The sequence below is a fragment of the Sciurus vulgaris genome, assembly GCF_902686455.1.
Source record: "Sciurus vulgaris genome assembly, chromosome: 16".
NCBI classification, from domain to species: Eukaryota; Metazoa; Chordata; class Mammalia; order Rodentia; family Sciuridae; genus Sciurus; species Sciurus vulgaris.
Window position 1 is genome coordinate 3,796,109 of NC_136477.1, and position 24,816 is coordinate 3,820,924.

General features: G+C 62.0%; 2 protein-coding genes across 2 annotated transcripts in view; one reads left to right on the forward strand and one right to left on the reverse strand.

Moving 5' to 3' along the window:
- Nucleotides 1–21,033, forward strand: part of CATSPERD (cation channel sperm associated auxiliary subunit delta) — a gene marked incomplete at its 3' end in the record, with an annotated part of 43,313 nt that extends 22,280 nt beyond the window's left edge. The window contains 12 exon segments of the mRNA XM_079115077.1: nt 304–417; nt 1,210–1,299; nt 1,883–1,941; nt 4,789–4,867; nt 4,984–5,036; nt 12,520–12,548; nt 12,551–12,593; nt 14,503–14,631; nt 17,223–17,503; nt 19,408–19,544; nt 19,550–19,641; nt 20,796–21,033. Coding sequence (XP_078971203.1) covers nt 304–417; nt 1,210–1,299; nt 1,883–1,941; nt 4,789–4,867; nt 4,984–5,036; nt 12,520–12,548; nt 12,551–12,593; nt 14,503–14,631; nt 17,223–17,503; nt 19,408–19,544; nt 19,550–19,641; nt 20,796–21,033 — 1,344 coding nt within the window.
- Nucleotides 21,034–22,672: 1,639 nt separating this feature from the next.
- Nucleotides 22,673–24,812, reverse strand: PRR22 (proline rich 22). Its single transcript, XM_079115825.1, is given in 4 exon segments — nt 22,673–22,824; nt 22,827–23,780; nt 24,191–24,312; nt 24,314–24,812. Coding segments are annotated over 4 exon segments (1,311 nt in total). The 5' UTR covers nt 24,478–24,812; the 3' UTR covers nt 22,673–22,753.
- Between the last annotated feature and the right edge of the window lie 4 nt (nt 24,813–24,816).

Consider the following 24,816-nt stretch of genomic DNA (forward strand, 5'->3'; position numbering starts at 1 on the left):
ACAGAGACCAAAAAGGGATGACCTTGTCCAGAAGAGGCCTCGGAGCCGGGAGGTGCAGGAACGCATGGTGGGGGCACAGCCAGCTCAGGACATGCCAGCCGCAGCCCCTGCAAGGGCTGGTGGGGAGCGTCTGGAGGGCAGGGAGGGAGCCCCGGGCCAGCAGTGGCACAGTGGAAGTCCAGGTGACCGGCCAGCCGCGCCGAGGCTCCGACCCCAGGACTCGTGCCTGGGCTCCTACCTACCTGCCCCTTTGTTTGAGAAGGAGCTTGATTTTTCCCTCTTCCTTTCTGTCTTCCTAACTAGATAGAACTTCTGCAGAGCGAATCAGAAGCAGACATGTACACCATTGACATGAACAGCAGACTGAACCTGTCCGTCAAGCTGATACCCCGCCTGGGCACCTCCCCGATTCCACTGGTGAGCTCTCGGCCGCAGCCCGGCTGTGCCCACACTCTGGACAGTCGCCCCAGGGAGAGGGCCCCTCACGGCCTCTGCAGGGCTCCCAACAGCCAGCCTGCCCCCTGGCCTCCTTCCTGCTCTTCCCCGTGCGGGCCCGGACTGGACCCAGGAGTCTCAGCGTCTGCCTTAGGGGTTTCCGGGTACCTGGGGGTCTTCATGAGGCAGCGAGGTCCCGAAGGGCGGGCGCAGCACGATGCCTCCAGACATCCTGAGACGGGGGCAGGGACATGCGGAGTGGGCAGGGCAGCAGACCCTGCGCCAGGGGTGGGTTCCAGGGGCGTGAGGCCTGTGGGAAGGGGCTGTGGAGCGGTGGAGATGATCTTGAGGTTCGCGGCAACCTGGTCTCACCCTGGTGGTCAAGGTCTGTGAAGGACGCCCCTCTCTCTCCAGAGCTTTCTGTTCACAGTGTCCACTAAGTTGCCCAAGCAGCCTTGAGCTTGTGATCCTCCTGCCTGAGCCTCCCCGGCTGCTGGGATGACAGGTTGGCCCCCAGTCGGGCGAGGCTGAGTATTGGAGAGGGCATGTGCATGACCCTGCAGGCCCCAGGCCTGGGACCAGGGCCCTCCCTCGTCCCCAGGGCCCCTCCTCCCGTCTCCTCCAGCCTGCAGCCCCAGGCACCTGCGGGTGGCTCCCAGGCCAGCGGGGTGGGGGCGGGGCGTGCTGGCCAGGCTGAGGGGAGCCTGGCCTTCATCTGAGGACAGGCCTCTGCCTCAGCCCTGCTCAGGGCCCTCTCCCGCCGCCTCCCGCCAGGTGATGGTGAGCAACCCCTACTCCCTGGGGCTGCAGGCCTCCATCTACGAGGCCCACAACACCTACGACGGGAACATGGTGTACAAACTGGTAAGTCCTGCCCACTGCGGCAGCCAGGCGAGGCGCTCGGCCTGACCGCGGCCCCGGTCCCCTCGGTGTCCATGGGGACCCTCCTTCCTTCTTCCCTTGCTTGCGCATATGGAGGGGGGAGATCAGGGTGTTGGGGGACGCACCCTGCCCTCACTGGCGGGGGCTGGGCAGCCGTCACCCACATTTGACCTCAGCACAGCCTCACGTGGAAGAGGCCTGGACAGCCTGGCAGGGAGCCCGGTGGGTAAACTGAGGCATCAGGATCAGGCCACTCCAGGGGGCACTGAGCCCAGCAGGTCTGGGAGCCATGTGCCCGCACGCCCGTGAGGCCTCACGGTCGCACCCTGCAGCTTGAAGCCCCAGCGCCAGGGAAGCGCCCGCTGCTGCCACAGGGCCGGCTGGTGTGAGTGGCCGCAGCGATGTCTCGTCCAGCCAGCCCCATCACACCTAGATGGCTGCCAGGCGGCCGCTGGGGGGCTGGGACGGAGGCTGCGAGGAGGGAAGGCCCGTGGCTCAGGCAGCCCTGCGAGCCTCCGTCCCAAGCGAGCCCTGCTACAGGAGGGGCCTTGTCCTTGGTTCCTAGGACATTCAGCTCAGGCAGCAGCACCACTGGGGCAGGGCTGACCCCAACTTCACCTCCAGGTACGTGGCCGCCGGGACGGGGGGCTCCTGCCCTCTGCCGGGGTCCCTGAACCGGAATGGGGGGAGCAGGGCCGGGTGGACCCCAGCCCCGGGGGCACCGAGATGGGGACGAGTGAAAGTGCTTCTCCGTGTGCACGCCTGTGCTTTGCGTCAGCTCCCTGCCGGCGACCCCGTCCCGTGCGCTGGTCCTGGGCGTCGGTCTCTTGCCTGAGTGCACGCAGGAGCACTCCTGGGTACGGAGGGCCGCTCAGAGTGCGGACAACACTGGAAGGGCACACGCGGGCGACGCGGTGGCGGGCCGTGGTGCAGGGCGGGCAGTTGCCTCCCGCGGCTTGGTGCGTGGCTGACCCCTGAGAAGCGCCTGTCCCTGCCTCGGGGCCGCCTTTTTAGCCTCGGTGGACAAACTCGGTTTAGTGGCTTCGGCCTCGCGTGCAGGTAGATCTTAAAGGGCAAAGCAGCGTTGGTGGTCGTGACTGAGGCAGTGCCAGCTCTGGCCGGGCTAGAGAAACGGGGTCCCGTGTGTCCACACAGACAGGGTCGTGGAGGCACAGTTTTACCTAAGTTCCGTGGCGTGGCCTCTCGGACCAGACACTTCTGGAAGCACTCTTGTCCTCATGCAGGGCTTCTGTTTCCGTGGGCCTCTTTCCACCCCTGCGCTTTGCAGGTACCAGAAGCCGCTCGGGGGTGTTCTCGGTGTGTCGTGGGGCTGACGGCTCGCGGTGGTGAGCACACGTCGTCCCATACAGGGGAGGGCGCGCTGGTCCACAGAGCAGCTCAAGCTAGGGCCTGGAGAATTCCTCGGTGGGAAAGCTCACCTTCGCAAAGCTCACCTTCGCGTTTTGTTGCTTTGCTTCCTGCAAATAACTTGGGAGCCGCTCCTGACTTGTCCGTCTACTCTTTGGTTCCTTGGATCCCACCCATTCTTTCACTTTAAGACAAGGAATTGTTGCAGAGGTCTCTGTATTTGCAGCTGCCCTTTTGTAAGAAGCACGTTTCCCAAATAAAACAATAAGAAAAAAAAGAAAAAGAAAAAAGAAAATGCCTTGCAAAGTAAACAGAATGAGCACACATGGGAGTCTGCATGTCTCAAAGGGACGCGTGTGGCCAGCGTGCAGCCCCGCGTGGCCAAGGGTGGGAGGAGTCCCGGGTCGAGCTCGGGACACCGTCCCTCGGCCACTAGGAGGAGGACAGCCTGACTCGCGGTGAGGATGGGATGCCCGGCGACATGCCAGGCACTGAAGGGCACACTGCAGGCCCCACTCGGGGCCCCAGGCAGGAAGCAGGGGAGTAGACCCGGCCATGGAGCCACCGTCGCAGGCACAGCTGGGGCCAAGGGGACACGGGCGCTGTCCTGGGCTGCTCCGGGCCCTGGCTGCGCTCGGGCGTGGCCGACGTGGCCAGCTTCGTGTTATGAGAGTTTTCCTCCCGTGAGAAATGAATAACTCCACACGAAAGAAAACAGCTCACGGGGTGAGGCTGCCGGCGTCGGCTCCGTCCAGAGCTCCCGCACAGGCTGGGCCGCGCCAGACTGGAAAAAAGGAGAGCCAAGGAGAGACGCTCCCTACCAGGTGACCTCCGGATTCACGGAGTGCAGAGCGGGGCCCCCAGGTGCCCACCTGAGACACGTGCACCCCAAGCCCTCTGTCGTCAGGGGAAATGCTCTACGGAGAACTGAAGAGGTTCAACCGCAGGCACCGGGGGAATGACAGACTCATGGCAGGGCTCCATACGCCCCGAACCGTGTTCCCAGAAGGCAAGTGCAGAGGGACAACGAAAGGTCCCGGGCTCCGTCAGACGGTGCAGGACTCGAAGCCCACAGTCCGGACTCCGGGCCCGAGGGATCGAAAACGAGAGGAAAGGAAACGCAGCCGAGGTGGACGGCGGAGAAGGCGGCGTGCCCGGTCTGCTCAGCCCCGGTGAGGAAGCTGACCTCAGGGGTTGTGTTCAACAAGTGGCCGTCTTGCTGGTCTCTGCTGCCGCCGTCGAACGCCCAACTGGGTGACCCGTAAAGAACGGGCTTATTTCTCACGGTTCTGGAGACCTGGAAGCCCAGGGCCACAGTGCTGGTGTCTGTGTCACCGCACGGTGGGAGGTGGGCGGCCAGGAGAGCCGGGAGCCCCAGCCAGCGAGGGGGCAGACACACTGTTGTCCCCAGGCCACTCCATGGCGACTCCCTCCTCCCTTGGAAACATTCGTTCATTCCTCGTGAGCAGTTGCTTCTCAGCAGGCTCCACCTCTCGACACTGTTGTCCTGGGGAGTGGGTTTCCAAAATGTGAGCACTGGGCACATTGGGACCAGAGCAGCTGGGTGTCACCTAACAACACTGACCAGGAGAGGCGGGGACTCAAGGAATTAGCCTCCTCAAGAACAGAGGTTCTCAGCATTTAGGGATGGGTGGGTGGTGGATGGATAGTGGGTGGGTGGATAGATGGTTGGGTAGACAATGGATGGACGGATGGATGGGTAGATGGATGACTGGTGGGTGGATGGGTGGATGGATGGGTGGATGGATGGATGATGGGTGGATGGGTGGGTGGATGGGTGGGTGGATGGGTGGGTGGATGGATGGATGGGTGGGTGGATGGATGGATGATGGATGGATGGGTGGATGGATGGGTGGGTGGATGGGTGGGTGGATGGATGGATGGATGGGTGGGTGGATGGATGGGTGGGTGGATGGGTGGGTGGGATGGTGGGTGGGTGGATGGATGGATGATGGGTGGATGGTTGGATGGTGGAAGGAGGGATAGATTGGTAGATGAGTGGGTGGATGGGTGGATGGACAGATGACTGCTGTTTTCACTGTGACATTGGTCACTAATAACGCAAGCTCTCTTGCCTTGCAGCATAAAGCGACCCACCATCTCTACCTTGACTGTGGACATAGCCAACAAGGAAATTTCGTGTGTGGATATGAAGCCCCTGGTAGGTCCTACCCCTTTCCTTCACCTCCCTGTGTGTGCGTGTCCCTGGGTGGCTGTGCTCTCTGGCGGCGGTCGGTGACCCTCACTGACCTGCCTGTCTGTCTCTGTCCTCTGCAGTCAATGCTCATTTCAGTGGGGTGTGATCTAGAAAAGAAGATCATTGTGCAGAAGTAAGTGTGTTGATGCAGGTGGGGTGGTGCCCAGCTGGGTGGCCACAAGGGGACAGTTGCTGATGGGTGGCGTCAGAGTGTCCTGCCATTCCCCGTGCGTTGAACACTCCTGCAGTGAAATGTCAGTCTGGGCTGGGAGAGCGCTTCCCTGGCATGCACAGGGCCCGGGGATCCATCCCCAGGACCAAGACCCAAAAGAAGCCAGTTGAGTAATAACGTCAGCGGCCGAGCCGCTCAGAGCTCACACTTGCTCCTCTCCCTACTCTCCGCTCCTTCTGTTTTTCCTCTTACTTCCCTAATTCCTCATTTCCATTAAAATTGCTCAGGGTTTTTTGGTTTTAATCTCTTGCTAAGAATAATTTAGGAAATTTGCCTCCAGCATCCATGATTACCCCAAGAGAGAGTGTCATGGGAACCCAATGGAGAGGGCAGAGATCGGAGGTCCGGCTCACAGCCTCCCAGTGCCCGCACAGGCGGCCGTGTGCTGGGGAATGGGCCACAGCCAGCCCCTGGTGGAGGAGCCCCAATGTGTGGCTCCTGCCCATTCCTGTGGTGTCAATGCCCCCGCACCGGCCAGCCCATGTCAGGTCCCCGCGGGAACTCGGCTCATGGATTCCTGAAGGCGAATGGTTGCCTCTGGCGTGCTCCACAGCACAGGGTGATGACGGACCCGATGGCAGTTTCCAGCTTTCTTCACCAGCATGAAGCTTTCATACAATTGATTGATGATGTGTTTAGATCGTTATCTGCAGGAAAGGGTTTAAAATACTATACAAACAGTTCATACCAAAAAATTGGGCGAAGGCTTGAACAGGCACCTTCCAAACAAGAAAGAGCCTGAGAGGAGCCACTGCGAAGGTGCTGGGCTCCCGGCACTGGACGGGACGTTAGAACTTCCATGAGAGCCGAGTGTGGCGGCTACCCTGTCGCCCAACTATGTGGGAGGCTGAGGCAAGAGGATCAAAAATTGAAGGCCAGCCAACTTAGTGAGACTCCGTCTCAAAGTATAACAAGGGCTGAGGCGTAGCTTGATGGTGGACTTCCAGGCTCAATCCCCAGTGCAGAGAAAAGGCAGTTTGCAGGGAGCTGGTGACAGGCACTTGAGGAGGGCAAGGCCCCGGGAGTACCCAAGCTCGGGCTCCACAGCTCCGGGCTGGCGCTGCTTTGGGCGCAGTCTTCCAGCCACCTGCAAGCCCACTCAGGAGCCAGCAGTTCTAGGACTTTCACAGCGAATTTATCCTTGATAGCTTCCAGCTAGCGAGGCGGCCACGTGCCTGGACGGAGGTGGAGCGGCCCAGCATGGCATTTGGACGCAGCAGAATGTCCCAGTAAAGGAAAGGAGCCAGGTGGTGTTCCCAAGTGCTGCACATGAGCACCAGCGGGCAGGCCAGCCAGACAGACAGACAGATGGCAATCGGCCCTCCAGGCTGCAGGGTTGACCAGCTGCAGGCCGAGAGGTTGACATCGTGTCTGGGGACTTTTCTCCTGCGCCCTAAGCGCAGCCTGCACACGTGGCATCTGCCAAAGCGGGCCCTGGGAGCAGGAGAGGAGCCCACTCCTTCCGTCTTCAGCCTTGGCCTGAGGAGACGGGCCTGCCCTCTGCTCCCCCAGCCCTCGCGAGATCTCAGACCAACCCCCGCGGCGGATGCATGTGCCGCAGAAGCCTGGCCAGTGCACTCCAAGCTGCCAAGGACATCCAAATCAGCAGAGTTGAAGGCCTAGAGGAGCCCAAGGAGACGGGCAGCTGGATGGCAGGTGGGACCCCTGGGGAGGGGATGGGAGGTCCTAGGAGACGCTAAGGAAGCACAAGCTCCAGATAGCAGGTGTTTCCCTCGGCCCCGAGTTACGCCACGTGTGTCCAACCGAGGAAAGACGTCACCAGCAGGCCTGGGGCATAGGGGAGTTGGGGGCATATGGGCACATGAGCAACTTCTCTGCAAACACAGAGTGATCTAAAATAAAACCTGTATTTAACGTAATCAGGGCAGCGGCATGGCAACGCACACCCCGACCCCAGCAGCTCCAGAGACCGAGGCAGGAGGATGGCGAGTTCAAGGCCAGCCTCAAACAGGCCTGCCATGCCTAAGCACCCCGGTTTAGTCCCCAGTAGCCAAAAATAAGTCAGGGCCGTGGACACCTTCGGTTAGCTGGACAACCCTCACCCTGGCCGGCCTGGGACTCCTCTGGGCCTGGCACTGAAAACCTGCCCCCAGGAGCCCTCGGTGCCGCCGGCCCTGTGGAGGCTGTCCCAAGGCCCTTCGCCCCGGTCATCACCAAGGCCGTCCCTCCATACAGGCCCCATCTGCCTGTTGCTGCCTTGAAGGAAGAAGTGACCCAGCGTCAAAGTCAGCAGAAAGGTCGAGGAGGAAGCGGGGGCACCTGCTGCAGGGGGTCCGCCAGGAAGGACCTGAGACCCACGTGCCAGCGGTGGCACCAGACACTGCTGCACACGTGCCAGGATGGCGGGCACCGACAGCTGGGCGCAGAGGGACGGAGGCAGGTGAGATAGAGGACTCGGACTACGCTGGATGCATAGACGCAGGTCGCTTGTTCACTTCTGACTTCCGGTGCTGGGGACTGACCGTGGGTGCTCTGCGCCGAGCCACAGCCCGGCCCCTTTCAGTCTGTGCTCTGACCCAGGACCTGGCAAAGTTGCTGAGGCCAGCCTCGAACTTGAGATCCTCCTGCCTCAGACTTCCGGGCGCTGGGGTCACAGGCGTGCCCCACCTCACCCGCCAAGAGGTGGATTTTCGAGAGACAGAGCTTCTGTCCCAGACTGGTCTCCAACTCCCAGGCTCACGTGATCCTCCTACCTTGACCTGGCAGGGCTGCAGCTGTGCACCTCAGTGCCCAACTCACACTCATACTCACTCTCACACGCACACACACACACACACTCACCTACTCACACACACACTCACACTTAGTCACTCACATACCTACTCACACACACACTCACCTACTCTCACACACTCTCACACTCACCTACTCACACACACTCACCTACTCTCACACAATCTCACACTCACCTACTCCCCTCCCCACACACTCACCACACACACACAGTCACACTTAGTCACTCACATACCTACTCACACACACTCACCTAGTCCCACACACACACTCACCTCACACACACAGTCACACTTAGTCACTCACACACTCACCTACTCTCTCACACACACACACTCACCTACTCTCCCACACTCACCTACTCTCATACACACACACTTACCTACTCACACACACACTCACACTTAGTCACTCACATACTCACCTACTCACACACACACACTCACCTACTCACACACACAAGCACACTTAGTCACTCACACACACACCTACTCACACACACACACTTAGTCACTCACATACTCACCTGCTCACACACTCACCTACTCTCACACACACACTCACCTACTCCCGCACACACACACACTCACCTCACACAGTCACACTTAGTCACTCACACTCTCACCTACTCACACACACTCACCTACTCACATACACACACACCTACTCTCACACTCACCTACTCACATACACACACACCTACTCTCACACACACACTCACCTACTCACAGACATACTCACCTACACTCACACAGACACACACACACTCACCTACTCACACTCACACTTAGTCACTCACATACTCACCTACTCACACACACACCTACTCCCACACACACACACTCACCTACTCCCCCACACACTCACCTCACACACAGTCACACTTAGTCACTCACACACTCACCTACTCACACATACACATTCACACTTAGTCACTCACATACTCACCTACTCTCACACACAGTCACACTTAGTCACTCACACACTCACCTACTACCCCCCCACACATTCACCTACTCTCACACACACACACACACACTCACCTACTCACACACACTCACCTACCCACACACACACACACTCACCTACTCACCACCACACACTCTCATACACACACACTCACCTACTCACACACACACTCACACTTAGTCACTCACATACTCACCTACTCACACACACAGTCACATTTAGTCACACACACTCACCTACTCACACACACACAGTCACACTTAGTCACTCACACACTCACCTACTCCCACACACACTCACCTACTCACACACAGACACACACACTCACCTACTCACACTTAGTCACTCACACACTCACCTACTCACACACACACACACTCACCTACTCACATACACACAGACACACACGTACTCACATACACACACACTCACCTACTCTCACACAGACACACACACACCTACTCACACACACTCACACTTAGTCACATACTCACCTACTCACACACAGTCACACTTAGTCACTCACACTCACCTACTCTCACACACACACTCACCTACTCCCACACACAGTCACACTTAGTCACTCACACACTCACCTACTCTCTCATACACACACACACTCACCTACTCCCACACACACACACACTCACCTACTCCCACACACACAGTCACACTTAGTCACTCACACACTCACCTACTCACACACACACTCACGTACTCTCTCACACACACACACTCACTCTCATACACAGACACACACACTCACACTTAGTCACTCACATACTCACCTACTCAAACACACAGTCACACTTAGTCACTCACACACTCACCTACTCTCTCACACACACACACTCACCTACTCTCACACACACAGCCACACACACACACTGACTCACACACACACTCACACTTAGTCACTCACACACTCACCTATTCCCACACACACCTACTCCCACACACACACTCACCTACTCACACACACAGTCACTCACACACTCACTTACTCTCACACACACACCCCTACTCACACACACACACACACACTTAGTCACTCACACACTCACCTACTCTCTCTCTCACACACACACCTACTCACACACACAGTCACTCACACACTCACCTACTCTCACTCACACACACAGTCACACACAGTCACGCACACACCTACTCTCACACACAGTCACACACACACACTCACCTACTCACACATACAGTCACACTCACACATAGTCACTCACACACAGTCACTAACACACATTTAGTCACTTATTCACACAGTCACTCACAGTCACTAACACACATTTAGTCACTTATTCACACAGTCACTCACAGTCACTAACACACATTTAGTCACTTAGTCACACACTCACCTACTCACACAGTCACACTCACACACAGTCACACACTCACCTACTCACAGTCACACACACACAGTCACTTGCACACAGTCACCCACACACTCACCTACCCACACTCACACTCACATACACAGTCACACTCACCTACTCACATTCACACTCACAGTCACACACACAGTCACACACACTCACACTGACACAGTCACACAGTCACACACGTTCACACATGCTCATATTCACACACACGCTCACATTCACACACACACAGTCACACACACATACACGCTCACACACATTCATAACCTATGCACTCTTGCACACACACACACGCTCACATTACATATGCTCACACACTATCACACAGACATGCTCGCTCATACACATTCACACACACATATTCACACACATTCACGCTCACACCACTTTCCTGGGGCGTGTGGCCTGCTCTGTGCGCTTGCCAGGTCGATGGGAAGGCTGGTCTTCCCTGGTCAGTGGTGGTGTCCACCAGAGGCTGCAGTGCCCGCCTGGTGCGAGCGCCCGTCTGTGTCCTTTGCTGGACGGGCTGCGTGAGGCTCGCAGTGGCCGGGGGAGGTCAGTGCCCGACACCGCAGGAGTGTCCGTGCCAGTCTTGGCAGAGAGGCCGCCCGAGCGCCAGGCTGGCCCCGCGGCCACTGTCCTCACCACGGGCTCGCCCTCCTCCACCAGGCGGGTCCCTGGGGACCCGAGGCCATACCGCCATGCTCGAGGCTTGGCAGGATGAGGCACCTCCACAGCAGCAGCGCCCGCTCGCCCCGCTGGGCCCGTGTCCTTGGGCGTGGGCTGGTGGTGCCGCGCCCTGGAGTCCAGCCCTGGATGCCTCACTCTTGCTGCCGCGCTTCCTTCCCGCCAGTGGTCTAGCGGGCTGTCTGCACCCTCTCCTGCCCTGTGGCTTCCAAGACTGGAACGCAGTCCCTGGTGGTCCTGGGGCCAGGAGTGTGCAGACCCCCAGTTCGGACCCGGACGGAGGCCTGGGCGCGGCAGGCCTGCCCCAGCTCCAGCAGCTGGGCCGCCCCGCAAGGCTCCCAGGCACCTGCCCGCCCACCCGGGAGCGCGACAGGGCTGCTCTCCAGGCCCATGGCGAGGGCGGGCCGGGGGCTTCAGGGGCTTGGGGTACACGCTGGGCACGAGCCCATCGCAGGAGCCGCGAGGAGCGAGGGTGGCGAGCGAGGGCACCTGAGTTGTGACCGCGGCGGCGGGGCCACACGTGCTCATTCGACTCTTCGCGGTGCGCCCCCGTCCCTCTTGAGGCCCTGCACGTCGTCGCCTCCTTAGGGGCCGCCCAGCCCTTCCATCCCCGGGACCCCCACTCCTGGCTGTCTTTCCTGCGTCAGGTCACAGCTCCGCTCGCCACGTCGCCCGCCGCACAGTGTGCACGCCGTGTGTGGCCAGTGAGCCGTCCCTGACTTTAGGGACAGTCTGAAGTCGCCCACGAGGCCCCGAGCGCCAGCCTTTGTGGTCTCCACACGCCCCCAGGGCAGGGCGCCCGCAGAGGAACGTCGGGAGTGGCCGGCCCAGGCTTCCTCCGTCACGCACTGTCCCAAGAGGCTGCGCCACGCGCTCCAACGGCCGTTCCTGCCAAGGGGACGAAAGCGTGGCCAGCAAGCCCTGGGAACACTCGGCGTCACGGACGAGGGAAGCAGGCCAGGTGGCCAGGCGTTACCGCCCCGCACCCGTCGCCGCTGCTGCGCTTCACGAAGGCAGAAGGAGCCCCGCGCACCAGGGACCTGAGTGCAGAGCGCGAAGCCACCGTGGAAGCTGGCGGTTCTGCATAAGAGGGAAAAAGCAGGATCTGTACCCCTGGGGCAGAAGAGGACACAGCTCGAAGCAGAGCCGCATGAGCCAAGGCGTGGGCGTCCTGGCAGGGCCACCCATGCCAGGGGGCCCTGACCCCCCACTCCACCGTGGATGCACCTGGGGACGCTGTGCTCAGAGACACACTGCAGGGTCCCCCGAGGTCCCTCTGTGAGGTCCCCCCAGAGGGCCCTGGAGTCTGAGCCACAGAGACGTGGTGGGCATGGGGCGGAGCTGGCGTGGGGGGCAGAGCTCGGTGCTGGGAGAGGGAATGTCCTGGACAGGGTGGTGGGGACGGCCCCAGGCCCGGGCCCTGCCGTCAACCCCAGTGGAGACGGCTCAGTTACGGCGACTGGCGACTCGCGCCCTGAGTGACCAAGCGAGACCAGGGTGCCATGGCAACCGCCCGCCCCAGCCGGCCGCCAAGCTCCCCTCTGGGTCCAGACGCCCCTCACTCTCTTCTCTTGCCACAGCAAAATCTCAGCCTGCTCCAAGGGCATCCTCAACCCGTGACACTCCAGGAGAACTACAGCTACGTCATCGAGAAGTAAGGCCGCCCGCTCCCCGCAGGGCAGGGCGGGAGCCCTCTGAGGCTGGCGTTGGCACAGGGTCCCCGCAGCCGAGGGCCCACAGGGCAGCGCTGCAGGCAGAGCCCTGGCTGAGTCCACCTGGTGCCTGAGGTAGCGGGGCTGCTGGGCAGGACCAGCCTGGATGGAGGGTGTGGGTCCAGAGCCACCTGCAGCCCTGCCGCTCACCAGTGCCCCTGGCGGGCTCACACCCTCTCGGTGCCCAGCACAGGGACCCCCTCCCATGCCGGGCCGCCCTCTGCGTCCTGTGTGATGTCCACCCTCCCCAGGAGGCTGGGAGCCGCCAACCCATGGCGGGCAGGGCTCGTGCCCGTCTGTGTGAAGCCTTAGCGCCTTTCAGGGGGGCCTCCCACCAGCCCCTCCAACCTCCTCCTCCGGTGCCCCCACGCACGCATCTTGGGGGTCCCTCAATCTGACTCTCCAGAAGCCGAGCAGGACGTGCGCACCGTGAGCTCGGCGGCTCTCCCACTGGCTCCCGGGTTGCAGATCCAGCCACCTGCACGTCAAAAATGGCATCCAACTGGGGCAAGGTGGCTGCGCCTGTCGTCCTAGACGCGGGAGCTGAGGCGGGAGTGTCCCCTGGGCTCACGGGCTAGAGACCAGCCAGGGCACCACAGCCGGCCCCAGGCGCCAAACGAAAACACACAGCTAAGCATCGTGCCTGTGCCAAGCAGGCGAGCCTGCCGCCGCCCGTCCACCCCAGCACGCGACGTCCCACGCAGGCCACGCAGGTGGTGCGGTCCGGGGCATCTCAGGGGCCACGCAAATGCCACGCCCTACTCTCTTCCAGTGCCAGGACGGACTCGGGTGCCATACTGCTGAGCCACACCCTAGTCCTCTTTACTTTTATTCTTATTGATCGATTTATTCAGTATCAGGGATCGAACCCAGGGGTGCTTAACTACTGAGCCACATCCCAGCCCTTTTAAAAAATATTTAGAGACAGGGTCTCACCAAGTCGCTTAGCGCCTCCATGGGTTACTGGGCTGGTTGTGCATGTGCGCCCTTTCTGCCTCAGCCTCCTGAGCTGCTAGGATTACGGGCGTGCTCCACCATGCCTGGCTTGGTTTTCATTTGGGACAGTTTTTTGTTTGTTTGTTTTGGTACCAGGGATTGAACCCAGGGGTGCTTAACCACCGAGTCACATCCCCAGCCATTTTTATCTTGTATGTTAAAACGGCCTCACTAAGTTGCTGGCTTTGAACTCATGATCCTCCTGCCTCAGCCTCCTGAGTTGCCGGGATGACAGGCGTGCACCACTCTTTTACATAAGGGACTCGAGCATCTGTGGATTTGGTGTCCTCAGAGGATCCCAGAATCCATCCCCATAGGACTGATCCCCCTAGGATCCCCAGGATGCCTGTAGCTGTAGACACAGGGGTGAGGGAAGGAGAAAGACTGATTTTAAGGAATTGGCTGAGGCCTGGGACTCCTGACATCTGCAGGGTAGGTGGAGGCTGGAACCCAGAAAAGAGCAGCAGTTTGAGCCACGGGGCCAGGCCATCTGCACAAGAGTTGGGCCTGGGGCAGGTTGGTGTTCCTTCTGTTCAGGCCTTCGCCTGATTGGGGCAGGCCCACCCAAACACGGTAGCTCATACCCCGTCACTCAAAGCAGCCTGATGTAAACACTAACCTCGTGCAGAGAGAAGATGCCTTCCCAGAAACATCCACATCTTGTGTGACCACATGCCTGGACCCAGTGGTTCAACCAAGGAAATCCCAGTGTCTTTGGCTCTTGACTCTGAAACCTGCCCCCAGGTGTCAACCTCCATTCTGGTGCAAGGTCCCTGTATGCAAAGGGGACAGGCTGCAGAGGCCCAGCCCAGGGGAGCTCACCCACCTCCCTCTCTGCCTCTTGGTCTCTCCTAGGGAATCCTATGACCCCAACTTCCAGGGGCAGAAGTCCGAGGAGGACCTGGTGGTGCCATACCCCTACAAAGAGCTGGGCTGCCCACGCCTCGTCTACCACGACACCCCGTGGAAGCCCGTGATCGAGCTGTGAGAGCCCGCGGGGCACCCGGGGGGTCGGCTCCTGGCCCTTGGCCCGGCTGTGGGCCGACCCGGGCCCTCGGGGTGCTGGGCACTGTGCCCTCCGGCCTCCCAGGCCTCTGCCAGGCCCTCCTTCTTCCCAAGCCTCCTCATTGCCTCTTCTGCCATCAGCTCTGCCCGGCGCATCCACTTGTGCTGTGCCCGTTCCTTAGCAGCCACTCCCCGTGCCCTCCAGGTGCCACGGGAGTGAGGTCAGGGTGTGGCGGGTGCAGGCTGCCTGCTTGCCGTGCGCACCGGGCTTTCCTCTGTGCGGGCTTCCTTGGCCGTCCTAGGGATTAGGCCCCACCTGTATACTGCATCTCACTCTCCGCTTTTATGTGTTGTCGGCTGTGGGTTGAACCCAGGGCCCCTTACCACTCAGCCACATCCCCAGCCCTTTTTATTATAGAGCCGGGCTCTTGCTAAGTTGTGAGGGCCTTGCTGAACTGCTGAAGCTGGCCTCCACCTTGCAGCCTCCTGCGTCGGCCTCCAAGTCACTGGGCTGGTGGGCATTGCCACCATGCCCAGCTCTTTGGTTGTCTTTTTAGAGGTTTTGTCTCCAATGCAGTCACATGGGAGTGGGGTGCAGTGGGATTGGAGCTCTGACCCGGGAACTGGGGGGAGGCTGTGATTCGTGACACTCTGCCTGCCCCTGGAATCTGCTGCTTCCCCTTTTCCTGTTCTCCCCCACGCCCACTCCCGCCAGGTGTAAAGTTGGCATTTGTGTGGTGGCTGATGGGTTTTGAAGGATGAGTAGGAGTTTGTCAGGTAGACATGATACCAAAGGCACATCCAGACTCCAGGGTAGAGCTGAACGCCGTGTGCAGCCAAGGCGTGCGGTAACGTGCAGAGGGGCTCCGGGCACACCCGTCCAGCAGGTGCTGAGCGCCGCTGCGAGACAGGCTGCAGGCCCAACTCCAGGGGCGGAGGAAGGAGATGAGCCAGGGGAGCTGGGGAGGCCCTGCAGCCTGAGCCATCAGGGGGCCGCAGGAAGATGCGGCCTGTGTGCCGAGGGCCACGTTTCCTGTGCCAGGTGGGGTTTGTTTCCGTGGTGGAGACCTGCAGAGGCCTCTGTGTGGCAGTGACAAGATTTCTCTGGTGGCTGCTAAGTGGAGCCTGAACCTGGGAGCCAGCAGGGTGGCCTGCAGCATCAACCATCCGTGTCGAGAGATTCAGGGAATCACATCTGTATTAAACGTGCACAGCCTGGATTGTGGCTCTCATTCCCCTCACAGCAGGGCCCAGCAGCTGCTTGCCCGGCCTTTATGTCCCACTAGGTATCAAAATCGTTTAGAGATGGTTTACAGTCTGTGGGAAGCTGGGCACTGTGGCACATGCCCATCATCCAGCAACTAGGGAGGCCGAGGCAGGAGGATCACAAATTCGAGGCCAGCCTCAGCAACTTAGCCAGACTGTGTCTCCAGAAGCGGGTGGGGGCTGTTGTGTGGCGCAGGGGCAGTTCCCGGGTTCCTGTGCAAATGCACTACCCTTTCCATAAGGGACTTGAGAGTCCGTGGATTTTGGAACCAAATCCTGGAACCAATGTCCTATGGATGCCACGGGGACCGTGTGTAGCAGCAGAGGCATGGATAAGCGGCCAGGGCGGTGGGCACTGAGCAAGGTGGAGACAGTCTGGGTTCCTGGGGCCTAGGAGGTGAGGCCTGGGAAGGGCTGAAAAGAGAGGAGAAGTTTCTGGAAGATATCTGGGGACAGCAGCTGACAGAAGCTGTCGGGTGGCTCCTCCTTGTCTCAGGAGCTGGGGAGGCCGGAGCAGCGGGTTCTGCTGGCTTTAGAGTGGTTTTCTCACCAGTGCTCACACACACAGCCACGGGACCACCGCAGCGTTCATGGCCACCGAGACAGAATGTGCTCAGAAAGTGACGCAGAGACCAGGTGGCAGCCCGGGCAGTCCTCTGACACCCATCCTGTACCTCTGGGACCAGACTTGCTTTCCTTTCTTTTTGGCTACTGGGGACAACTCCGGGGCACTTAGCGTCTCACTGAGTTGTTTAGCGCCACGCTGTTGCTGAGGCTGGCTTTGAACTCGTGATCCTCCTGCCTCAGCCTCCCGAGCGCTGGGACTGCAAGGTGTGGCCACCGCACCTGGCTGACTTGCTTTTCAAATATTTTCCATCTGCCTCTGGTTGGGTGGACCCTCGGGTCAGCTGTCATGTGAGGAGAGCCCACCAAGCTTGCCGAGGTCACCAGGAACCTCTGGGCACCGGGGAAGCGTTTTGTTGGCTGGAGGCTGGGGTGCGGTGGGTGATGCGCTTGGCTGGGCTCCGCACCACGGCCTGCCTGTGACTTGTGCACTTGCCTGTTTGTGGTACCACCTGGTTCCAAACCATGGCTGGGCTTCTCCCGGTCCCTGCTCCTCGGGTCCCCTCAGAGGTCATCTGTCTCCACCTGGTGCAAAAGACCACGCTGCTGCTACCGCCCCTGTCCCCGACCGCCCCCTGCCTGCACTTGGCCAGGCCCCGACCAGGACAGTTGTCCAACAGCGGGAACTGGGCCAGGGCTCCGCTCACGGGCTCTGCTCACAGCCCCCGCCCTGCGCCCAGGTGGCGGGGGGCAGCCTTCCAGGAGCTGGTGGCCGCGGAGTTCGTCCTGCGCGAGGTGCACGGGCTCTTCACCTACTCCTACTCCAAGACGGCGGGCTCCGCCGGCTGCCTCCGCCAGCCGCAGAACTGGACCAGCGTGCTGCAGGCGGCGCCCTCGCCCCGCAGGCCCTTCTCCTGGAACAGAGAGGTAGCGCCTGCCGCCCGGGGAGCCCAGGGGGCCGCGGGAGGGGCCCGGGCCGCGCACGAGCCTCCCGGGCTGCCGTCACGCGGGGCGCCCTGCGGTCAGTGGCGACCCGAGGCGGGCGGGCAGCCTCCGCCCGGCCCCGGCGCGCAGCCGCGGAGCCGCCAGCAGGGGGCGCCCGCGCCGGGTCGCACGTGCCCTTCTGGGCGGCGAGCCTGACGGTGCCGGTGTCACTGCCGCCGTCCGCGATTTCACAGAACAGCCGTGACCTTCACGTCACATTCCATCCCCTTTTTCTGTTTGTGTCTGGGAATTGAACCCCCGGGGCTCGACCATGAGCTGCACCCCAGCCCTTTCTGATTTCTGCTTTGGGCCAGAGTCTTGCCACCGTGTGGAGGCTGGCCTCGACCCCCGCAGCCTCCTGCCTAGCTCCACTCGGTGGGATTGCAGGTGGGCGCCACCTGCCTGGCTCCTTGTCCACCTGTTTAGGAGAGAAGGTGTCCGAGTCACACACCACATAATATTTCGGTCACTGACAGACGGCATGTTGTGACCATGCTCCTGTGAGATCAGAACGAGGCAAGGACTTCCTGTTGCCTAGGGACCTCCGTGCTGTGTGGCCATGCAGGACTCGAGAGGCCACTGAGCTGCCAGTCAGACAGCCGGTGCTCGCCGCTGCGGCCCTGGATGATAAGCAGCTGTTGCCGGGCTCTTGTTCCTGTCCGGCTGGACCCAGGGCCGCTCACAGGCCAGGCATGTGCCGACCCCTGGGCGCACTAGCCCTGCTCGCTCCTGTGTGGTGCACCCTGGAGATGGGCACAGCCAGGCTCCCGCCTCCCCCTCGCTGCTACAGGAACCCTCCATACTGTGGAGCCCAGCTGTGGGGAAGCTTCTAGAAAAACGGCTGGTGGTCGGGACTAAGTGTCTCAGCTCTGGGGACGGCCAGGCGCCACACCGCAGGGCTGTCCAGCGTCACACCGGTGTCTTCGGCAGCGTGGCCCCTAGTGCCTCATTCTGGGTCAAGGGCTGTCTTCACGCCTTTGCCTGGGTCTTGTGTGTCCAGGTGGCACCCATCTTTCTTGTGGGAGTCTGGCCTTTTCTCAGTTTTCAAGAGCTCTCGGCTGGTCAGCAGGGTCAGCCCTTTATTTGCCGGCCATTTGAAATTCCTCCGGTTGGCCGTTTCTGTCTTCCAGGTTTTACTTACACCACACAAGATAAGGCCCGGATTTCTAGATTCCTAGACTCGCCCATTTCCCCTTTTTGGCTTTTGAATTTTCCTTCCCCTCTGCAAGCCCACCCTCCTTCCGGGGCTCCTGGCAGGCGGAGCAGAAGACCCACGCGTAGGGTCAGGAGGTGGCATGCGTCCTGGCTCAGGGAGGCTGGCGCTCGGGCTGCCCTGGCTGGCTACCTGATGGTCCTGGGCAAAGCCAGCTTACACAGCCGCCCCTGGACAGGCTGCGGGCCACTGAGCTGTCTGCAGGAACCAGCCTCAGTCTGACTACAGGCAGCCTCGGCCTCCACCACCAGTGTGGGGCATCCCTGCTGTTGGAGGCTGAGGCTGGAGGATGGCAAGCTCAGGTCCAGCCGGGGCACCTTAGCAAGGCCTGGGCTCAAATAAAAAATGAGAGGACTGGGCTGTGGCTCCGAGGTGCGCAGCCCTGGGTTCATGGTCGACCCCCGGTACCCCCCAAAGCCCTGGTGTTCTCAGAGGCCACAGCAGGTGTGTCGGTTCATTTTCCTTTAAATGGACTCCTGGACTCTGAAGAAGGGACACCTTGACCGGCCCTCTGTGCCGCTGGCCTTGCCTGGCATCAGTCCCAACAGAAAGCCCCTAAGAGGTCGTCCTGGGCTGGACCTTCACGTTTCCCAAGCATGGCGTCCCCTCTGGGGGCTCCTCCTGGTGCAAGGAGAGCACCTCCCTGTGATCCTTGGCCTTCTTGGCGTGTGGACGTGCTGACCCATCTCTTCCCCCGTCCACACGGGTGGTGCCCCTGTGCCTGTGAGGGTTGCAGCAGGAGGGATGGCAGGCGGCTCCTAGGAGGACAGGACAGGGCCAGTGCCACGCCTCTGTCCCTCCCCAGAACTACCTGAGCTGTCACGATAGCAACAACCTCTCTGCCTTGAACTGGCCTGACGCCCAGTACAGATCTTGGGAGGCCCGACAGACAACGAGATCATCTTCGACCAGAGGAATGGCTTCTATGTCTTCCAGCTGTCCATCGTGGACCCTTACTACAGGTGAGCCGGCCGCCTGGTATCAGGGCTGCCTGGCAGGCTCTGGCAGGCTCTGTGGCGGGACACCCCTGCGCAGGGCACCCCTCACTCCCCGCCCTCGCCACCTGGCAGAGCCTGGCGAAAGTGAGTTCCCATGGGGTCTGGTGGCCACAGCTGTCATCTCAGTGACTCCGGAGGCTTGAGGCAGGAGGATTGCAAGCTGGAGGCTAGCCTCAGTAACTTAGCAAGATCCTGTCTCAAAACTTAAAGGCTGGAGTGTAGCTCAGTGGTACAGCACTTGCTCACCCAGCGTGCTGGAAGCCCTGGTTTCAACCCCAGCCACGTCAAACAAACAAACCACAAATAACAACAAAACCCAGCTCAGACGGTCCATGACGAGTGACAGTTTGAAGTTCTAGTTGACACTTGTTCACTCCTGAAATACTGGCCCCCTGCGGAGTCTGCTTCTGCAAATCAAACCAACCACGGGTCAAAGATCTAAAGGAACGTGCTGTCTGCACTGAGCACGTGGCCTTGCCCGGCCTCGCTCCCCGACTCCCAGGCCACGGCTCATCCGCACGGCGCGGCCGCTGCCAGGCCCTCAGTCCCGGAGGCCCGCGGGGGTTCTGTGCCGAGACCCTGCTATTTCACACAAGGGTCGGGACCCTGAGGGATAGCTGCGTTTCAGAGTTCACACCTGGTGCCAGGCAAGGACAGTGGCCCAGCCCCGCCCTCCTGCCATCTCCTATGTGGGACACCGTGGTGGCAGCCCCAGGCAGCTCAGCAACTCCAGACCACAGCTGGTGGGCTCGGGGGTCCTGAGCCAGGTGGGCCCGCACCTGGCCGCCTGAAGGCGGCACAGTGGGGTCCTTCCCGGGGGAGGCAGCCTCCACCGTGGCCTGTCCCCAGCCCAGCTGGCTGTAGACATCCAGTGTCCCCGCTGAGGGGCGTCAGAGCACCCCGAAGCCAGTCCAGGTACCGTGGGCCGCCGTGTCCCACTGGGGTGACACGGCGACCTCCTGGCCCTGCTCCAAGCCCTTCCCACCATCGCTGCGTAGGGAGGCCCACCCAGATGCCCCTGGGGCCAGGACGGGTGCCAGCACCAGGAAGGCCACAGGTGGGCAGCGCTGGCGCCCTGCTCGCGCCCGCCCGGGTCTCATATGCTGGGGGCCCCGCAGCTACTGCCAGCTGGACACCACCTTCAGCATCTACGTGTACGGCGCCTACCCGCGCAGAGCCGTCCCTGCCGAGGTCACCATCGTCCTGCTGGTGAGCAGCATCCTGCTGGCCGTGTGGCTGGCCTACCTCGTCCCCAGCCAGCGGCTCATCCGGGACGGCTGCGGGCTCTTCCCGTGTCTGGCAACCTTTGCAGCAGATTGCAGGCGCTGCTGCGGCTGTGTGGCGGCCAGGCACTGAGGGCCTGGGCGGGCCGGGCACCGAGGCCCAAGGCCTGGTGTGGCCTTGGAATAAAGTGTTAGCAAACCGAGCAGGAAGCAGGGTTGCCGTCCGCTGCGTGGGGCCTGTGCTGCGGGGGAGGGGTCCAGGCCAGGCTTTCCCCTGGAGACGCTCCGGTCCCTTATTTGTGATATTTCTAGTCGTAGAGGGACACGATGGCCTCGTTCAGTTATTTTTACGCGGGCTGAGGATCAAACCCAGGGCCCCGTGCATGTAAGGCAAGCGCTCTGCCTCAGCCGCCACCCCGGCCCCTCCCTAGTCCTTTTTGTTTTTGAGACGGTCTCACCAAGATGTGGAAGCTGACCTCGAACTTGCGACTCTCCTACCTCAGCCTCCCAGGCTGCTAGGGTGACCCACGTTCCCGTGCACCCAAAGCCACGCCTACTTCATGGCACTCTGACCTCTGGAGGCCAAGCCCACAGGAATCCACTGTGTCCTAGAGCCGTTTTTGTGGCCTCTCCAAACCCACCCCCGTCAATGCATGCGAGCCCAGCCACCCCCAGGGCAGCTCCAGTGCTTCCTGGTAGCCCCGCCACTCGCTGGGCCAGACCCAGGGCAGTGCACACGGCCTGAGGTCCAGGGCTCCCCAGCACAGCCCTGGCCCCCCAGGATGGGGTCCCAGGACCAGGAGGCAGCCCAGGGCCGCCGATCCCCAGCCCACTGCAGGGAGGAGCCGGCCAAGGAGCACCGACCCAGAGGCCTGTCCTGGGAGGGGGCCCCGACCACCTGCTGTTTGGCCATGTGTCCCCCGGGATGGGACGCCTCGGGGTGGCCTTGGGCACAGCAGGCAGGCAGGCGAGAACCTGTGCCTGGGGCAGCCCCAGGGGGACAGGGGTCGAGGGAGCGGCCTAGGCCGCTGGCAGTCGGGGTCACCCTGCTCTTCCTGGGCTGGGCTGTCCCCTGGCACCTCAGCTCAGCCCCAGGCCCATCCCCACAAGGGCCCGCTGGACCCCACACCTGGACTCAGGTGGTGTGTCCATGCGTGTCCGTGCCCTCCCTCCAAGCCCTCTCCTGCCCCCAGCCCAGCACCCCAGCCACACGAGCGAGCCTGACCCGCCTCCCACCGGGGGGCCCAGGCCCCACAGAGACGGGACGGCCCCACTCTCACGGTGGTGGCTTCTCGGACACAGGCAGGCAGTGAGTGGGGTAGGACGTGCCCTGCTTGCCTGCTGTGTTGCAGGCACGTTTGGGCACCTCCCTGGCAACCCTGATTTCCACCACCAGACACAGAAGTGAGACCCTCCTCGCGGCTGGACACAGGCGCGCGCACTCCAACCCCAGCTGTCCAGGAGGCTGAGGCAGGAGGCTCCCAAGTGCAAAGCTGGCCTCGGCAACTCAGCGGGATCCCGGAACTTGGCAACACTCTGCCTCAGAGTAAAACGGGCTGGGGGCGAGGCTCAGTGGCAGAGCACCCAGGGTTCCATCCAGAACCAGACAAAACAAGTCCTTACAACGCGGGGGTCTGCCCGCAGCGTCCCAGCTCCCGAGGACCCCACACGCTGGGCCTCTGGCGCGGGGACGCAGGCTCACCATCTCTTGCAACTGACCCTGCAGCCCGGCCTCAGCAGGCGGCCAGAGCACAGCCTTGCCTTCCCCAGACAAGGGGGCAAGGGGACGTATCCGCACACCGCCTCCTGACCTGGGCCCCAAGGGGACACCAAGCTGAGAGAGCAAAACTGTTTTAATGGGGGGCAGTTCCCAGGGGCCCCGTGGGGGCCGCGGTGGCCTGCCTGCCCTTGGCTCCCGGCTTTCCCTCCTGACGGCTGAGGCGGCCTTCTTCTTCCCCGGCGGGTCAGAACGCAGGCCGGGGGCTGCGGGTCTCGGCAGCAGGGGGGCCCTGCGGGGCGGTGGGTCCTCATCAAGCGCCTTGAAGTTGAAAAAGTAGTCCACGTTGGACACGGTGTCCAGGATCTCGGGCACGCTGTAGTCGAAGGACAGCAGCTCGTCCGGCAGGTGCAGGGACCGGATGTCCCTGGAGGCGTCCTCGCTGCGGCCGCTGCCACTGCCGGCGGGCAGGGCTGGTCGGGGCCCCTCGCGTGGGGTGGCCTCAGGCTCCGCGCCGCCCGGCAGGCAGTCGAAGAGCTTCATGGCGTCCTCCAGCAGCACCTGGTCAGGCAGCACCACAGCCCGCGCCGCCTCTGGGGCCTTGGCCTCGCCTGTCCCCAGCCGGGCCGCCTCCCTGGGGCTGGGTACAGCCCCGCTGCCACCCTGCGGCTCCTTGGCAGGAAGAGCCAGGGCCTCGCTGGGCCGCGTGGGTCCCTCAGACCCGTGGACCTGGCTGAGGTGGCCCTTGAGGGGGCCATAGGTGCCGGGGGGCAGCGTGGCCTCAGGGGGCAGCGGGATGGGCGGCTTGCTTTCCTTGGGGGGCACCAGGCTCTCCTTGAGCAGCGGTGGGGGCAGCTCCACCAAGCTGGGGGGCCCGCCCTCGCCCGTGAAGCCCAGGGCCTCCGGCCCAGGTCCCTCTGGTGGGAAGTAGGGCATGAGGTACGGGGGTCCCCCGGGCGCTGGCTGGTAGTGGGGGTATGGTGGCGGGGCTGGCCCGGGGGCCTTGAGGTAGTGCTGGGGCTCCAGGAGGTAGCCGCCGGATGAGGTGGGGCCGCCAGCCACCGCCAGCTTGTACAGGGAGGACTGGCCAAAGTCGGTGGTGGCCCACTCGATTCGGTAGATGCGGGGGTCAAAGAAGCAGCCACACGGCGCCATCTGGAAGCCTGCAGGCAGCGGGCCAGGCACCCGCGGGGATCAGGACACAGGCCTGGTCACGGGGGCGCCGCTGGGCACAGCCTTATCTCTGGGGCCCAGGGAGAGTCCGGACAGGTTGGTGGGGTTCTGTCTGGATGAGGATGTGGGCCTTCTCTGCAGCTTCCTGAGGGACAGCACCCAGGCTTTTGCTCAGGGACCCGCTGGGATCTGGGCCCACCTGAGGGCTGGGGCCCAGGACTCGCTCAGGAAGCTGAGAAGTCAGGGCGACTGTGAGCAAGGGACGTTGGACGTACCTCCAGGCACCTGTCTGGTTGCGGGGGACACAGGCCCACCTGAGGGTCCCATCCAGGAGCAGGGAAGGGAGTTGAGCCCTGTGCCTTCACCCACTCCCGGCCTGTCGAGCTGGGGTGGCCAGTACCTGCTGGAGGGGCCGGAAATGCCTCTTTCTCCGGGTTTAGGGGCTGATAGAGTAGGTTCGAGGCGGCTGTGGACAAAGGTGCCCAGTGGGTGGGGCCTGAGCTACTGGAGGTGCCCGGCACCCCGTCCGTGAGGCCACCCCACCTCCCCATGCGTACCCACGGCAGGAGCGGGCTCGGGGCCGGCGGGCGCTGGCTGGCTGCCCAGCCCCTCGGCACTCTCCAGGCCCCTGGGACTGAAGCCTTCCTGGGGGGCGGTGGGGGGGTAGAAGGGCTTGGGGTGCTGCATGGGCAGGCGGGGCCTGGCAGGTGGGAGCAGAGGCGCCCACCTGGAGAACAGCTCAGAGTCCTGAGGGTTCTACGCGCCTGGTTGCTGGGGCAGTGGGTTCTAGGCCAAGGCCCACCCACCAGTTGGGGTTCCGGGGGTGGGAGGGTAGGCGGGAGGCACAAGGGGACAGCGGAGGGGAGAGCCAGGTGTCACCTGGGGCAGGCAGACCGCTGTCCCTGTCCTCTCCTCCCTGGCAGCACCCCTCTCTGCTCCAGAGCTGGGCCTCTGAGCAGGGGCCCTGACTGCCCCCGGGTTGGCTGCACCTCCTGCCTGGCAACCTCGTGGTCCTGTCCTCTGGCA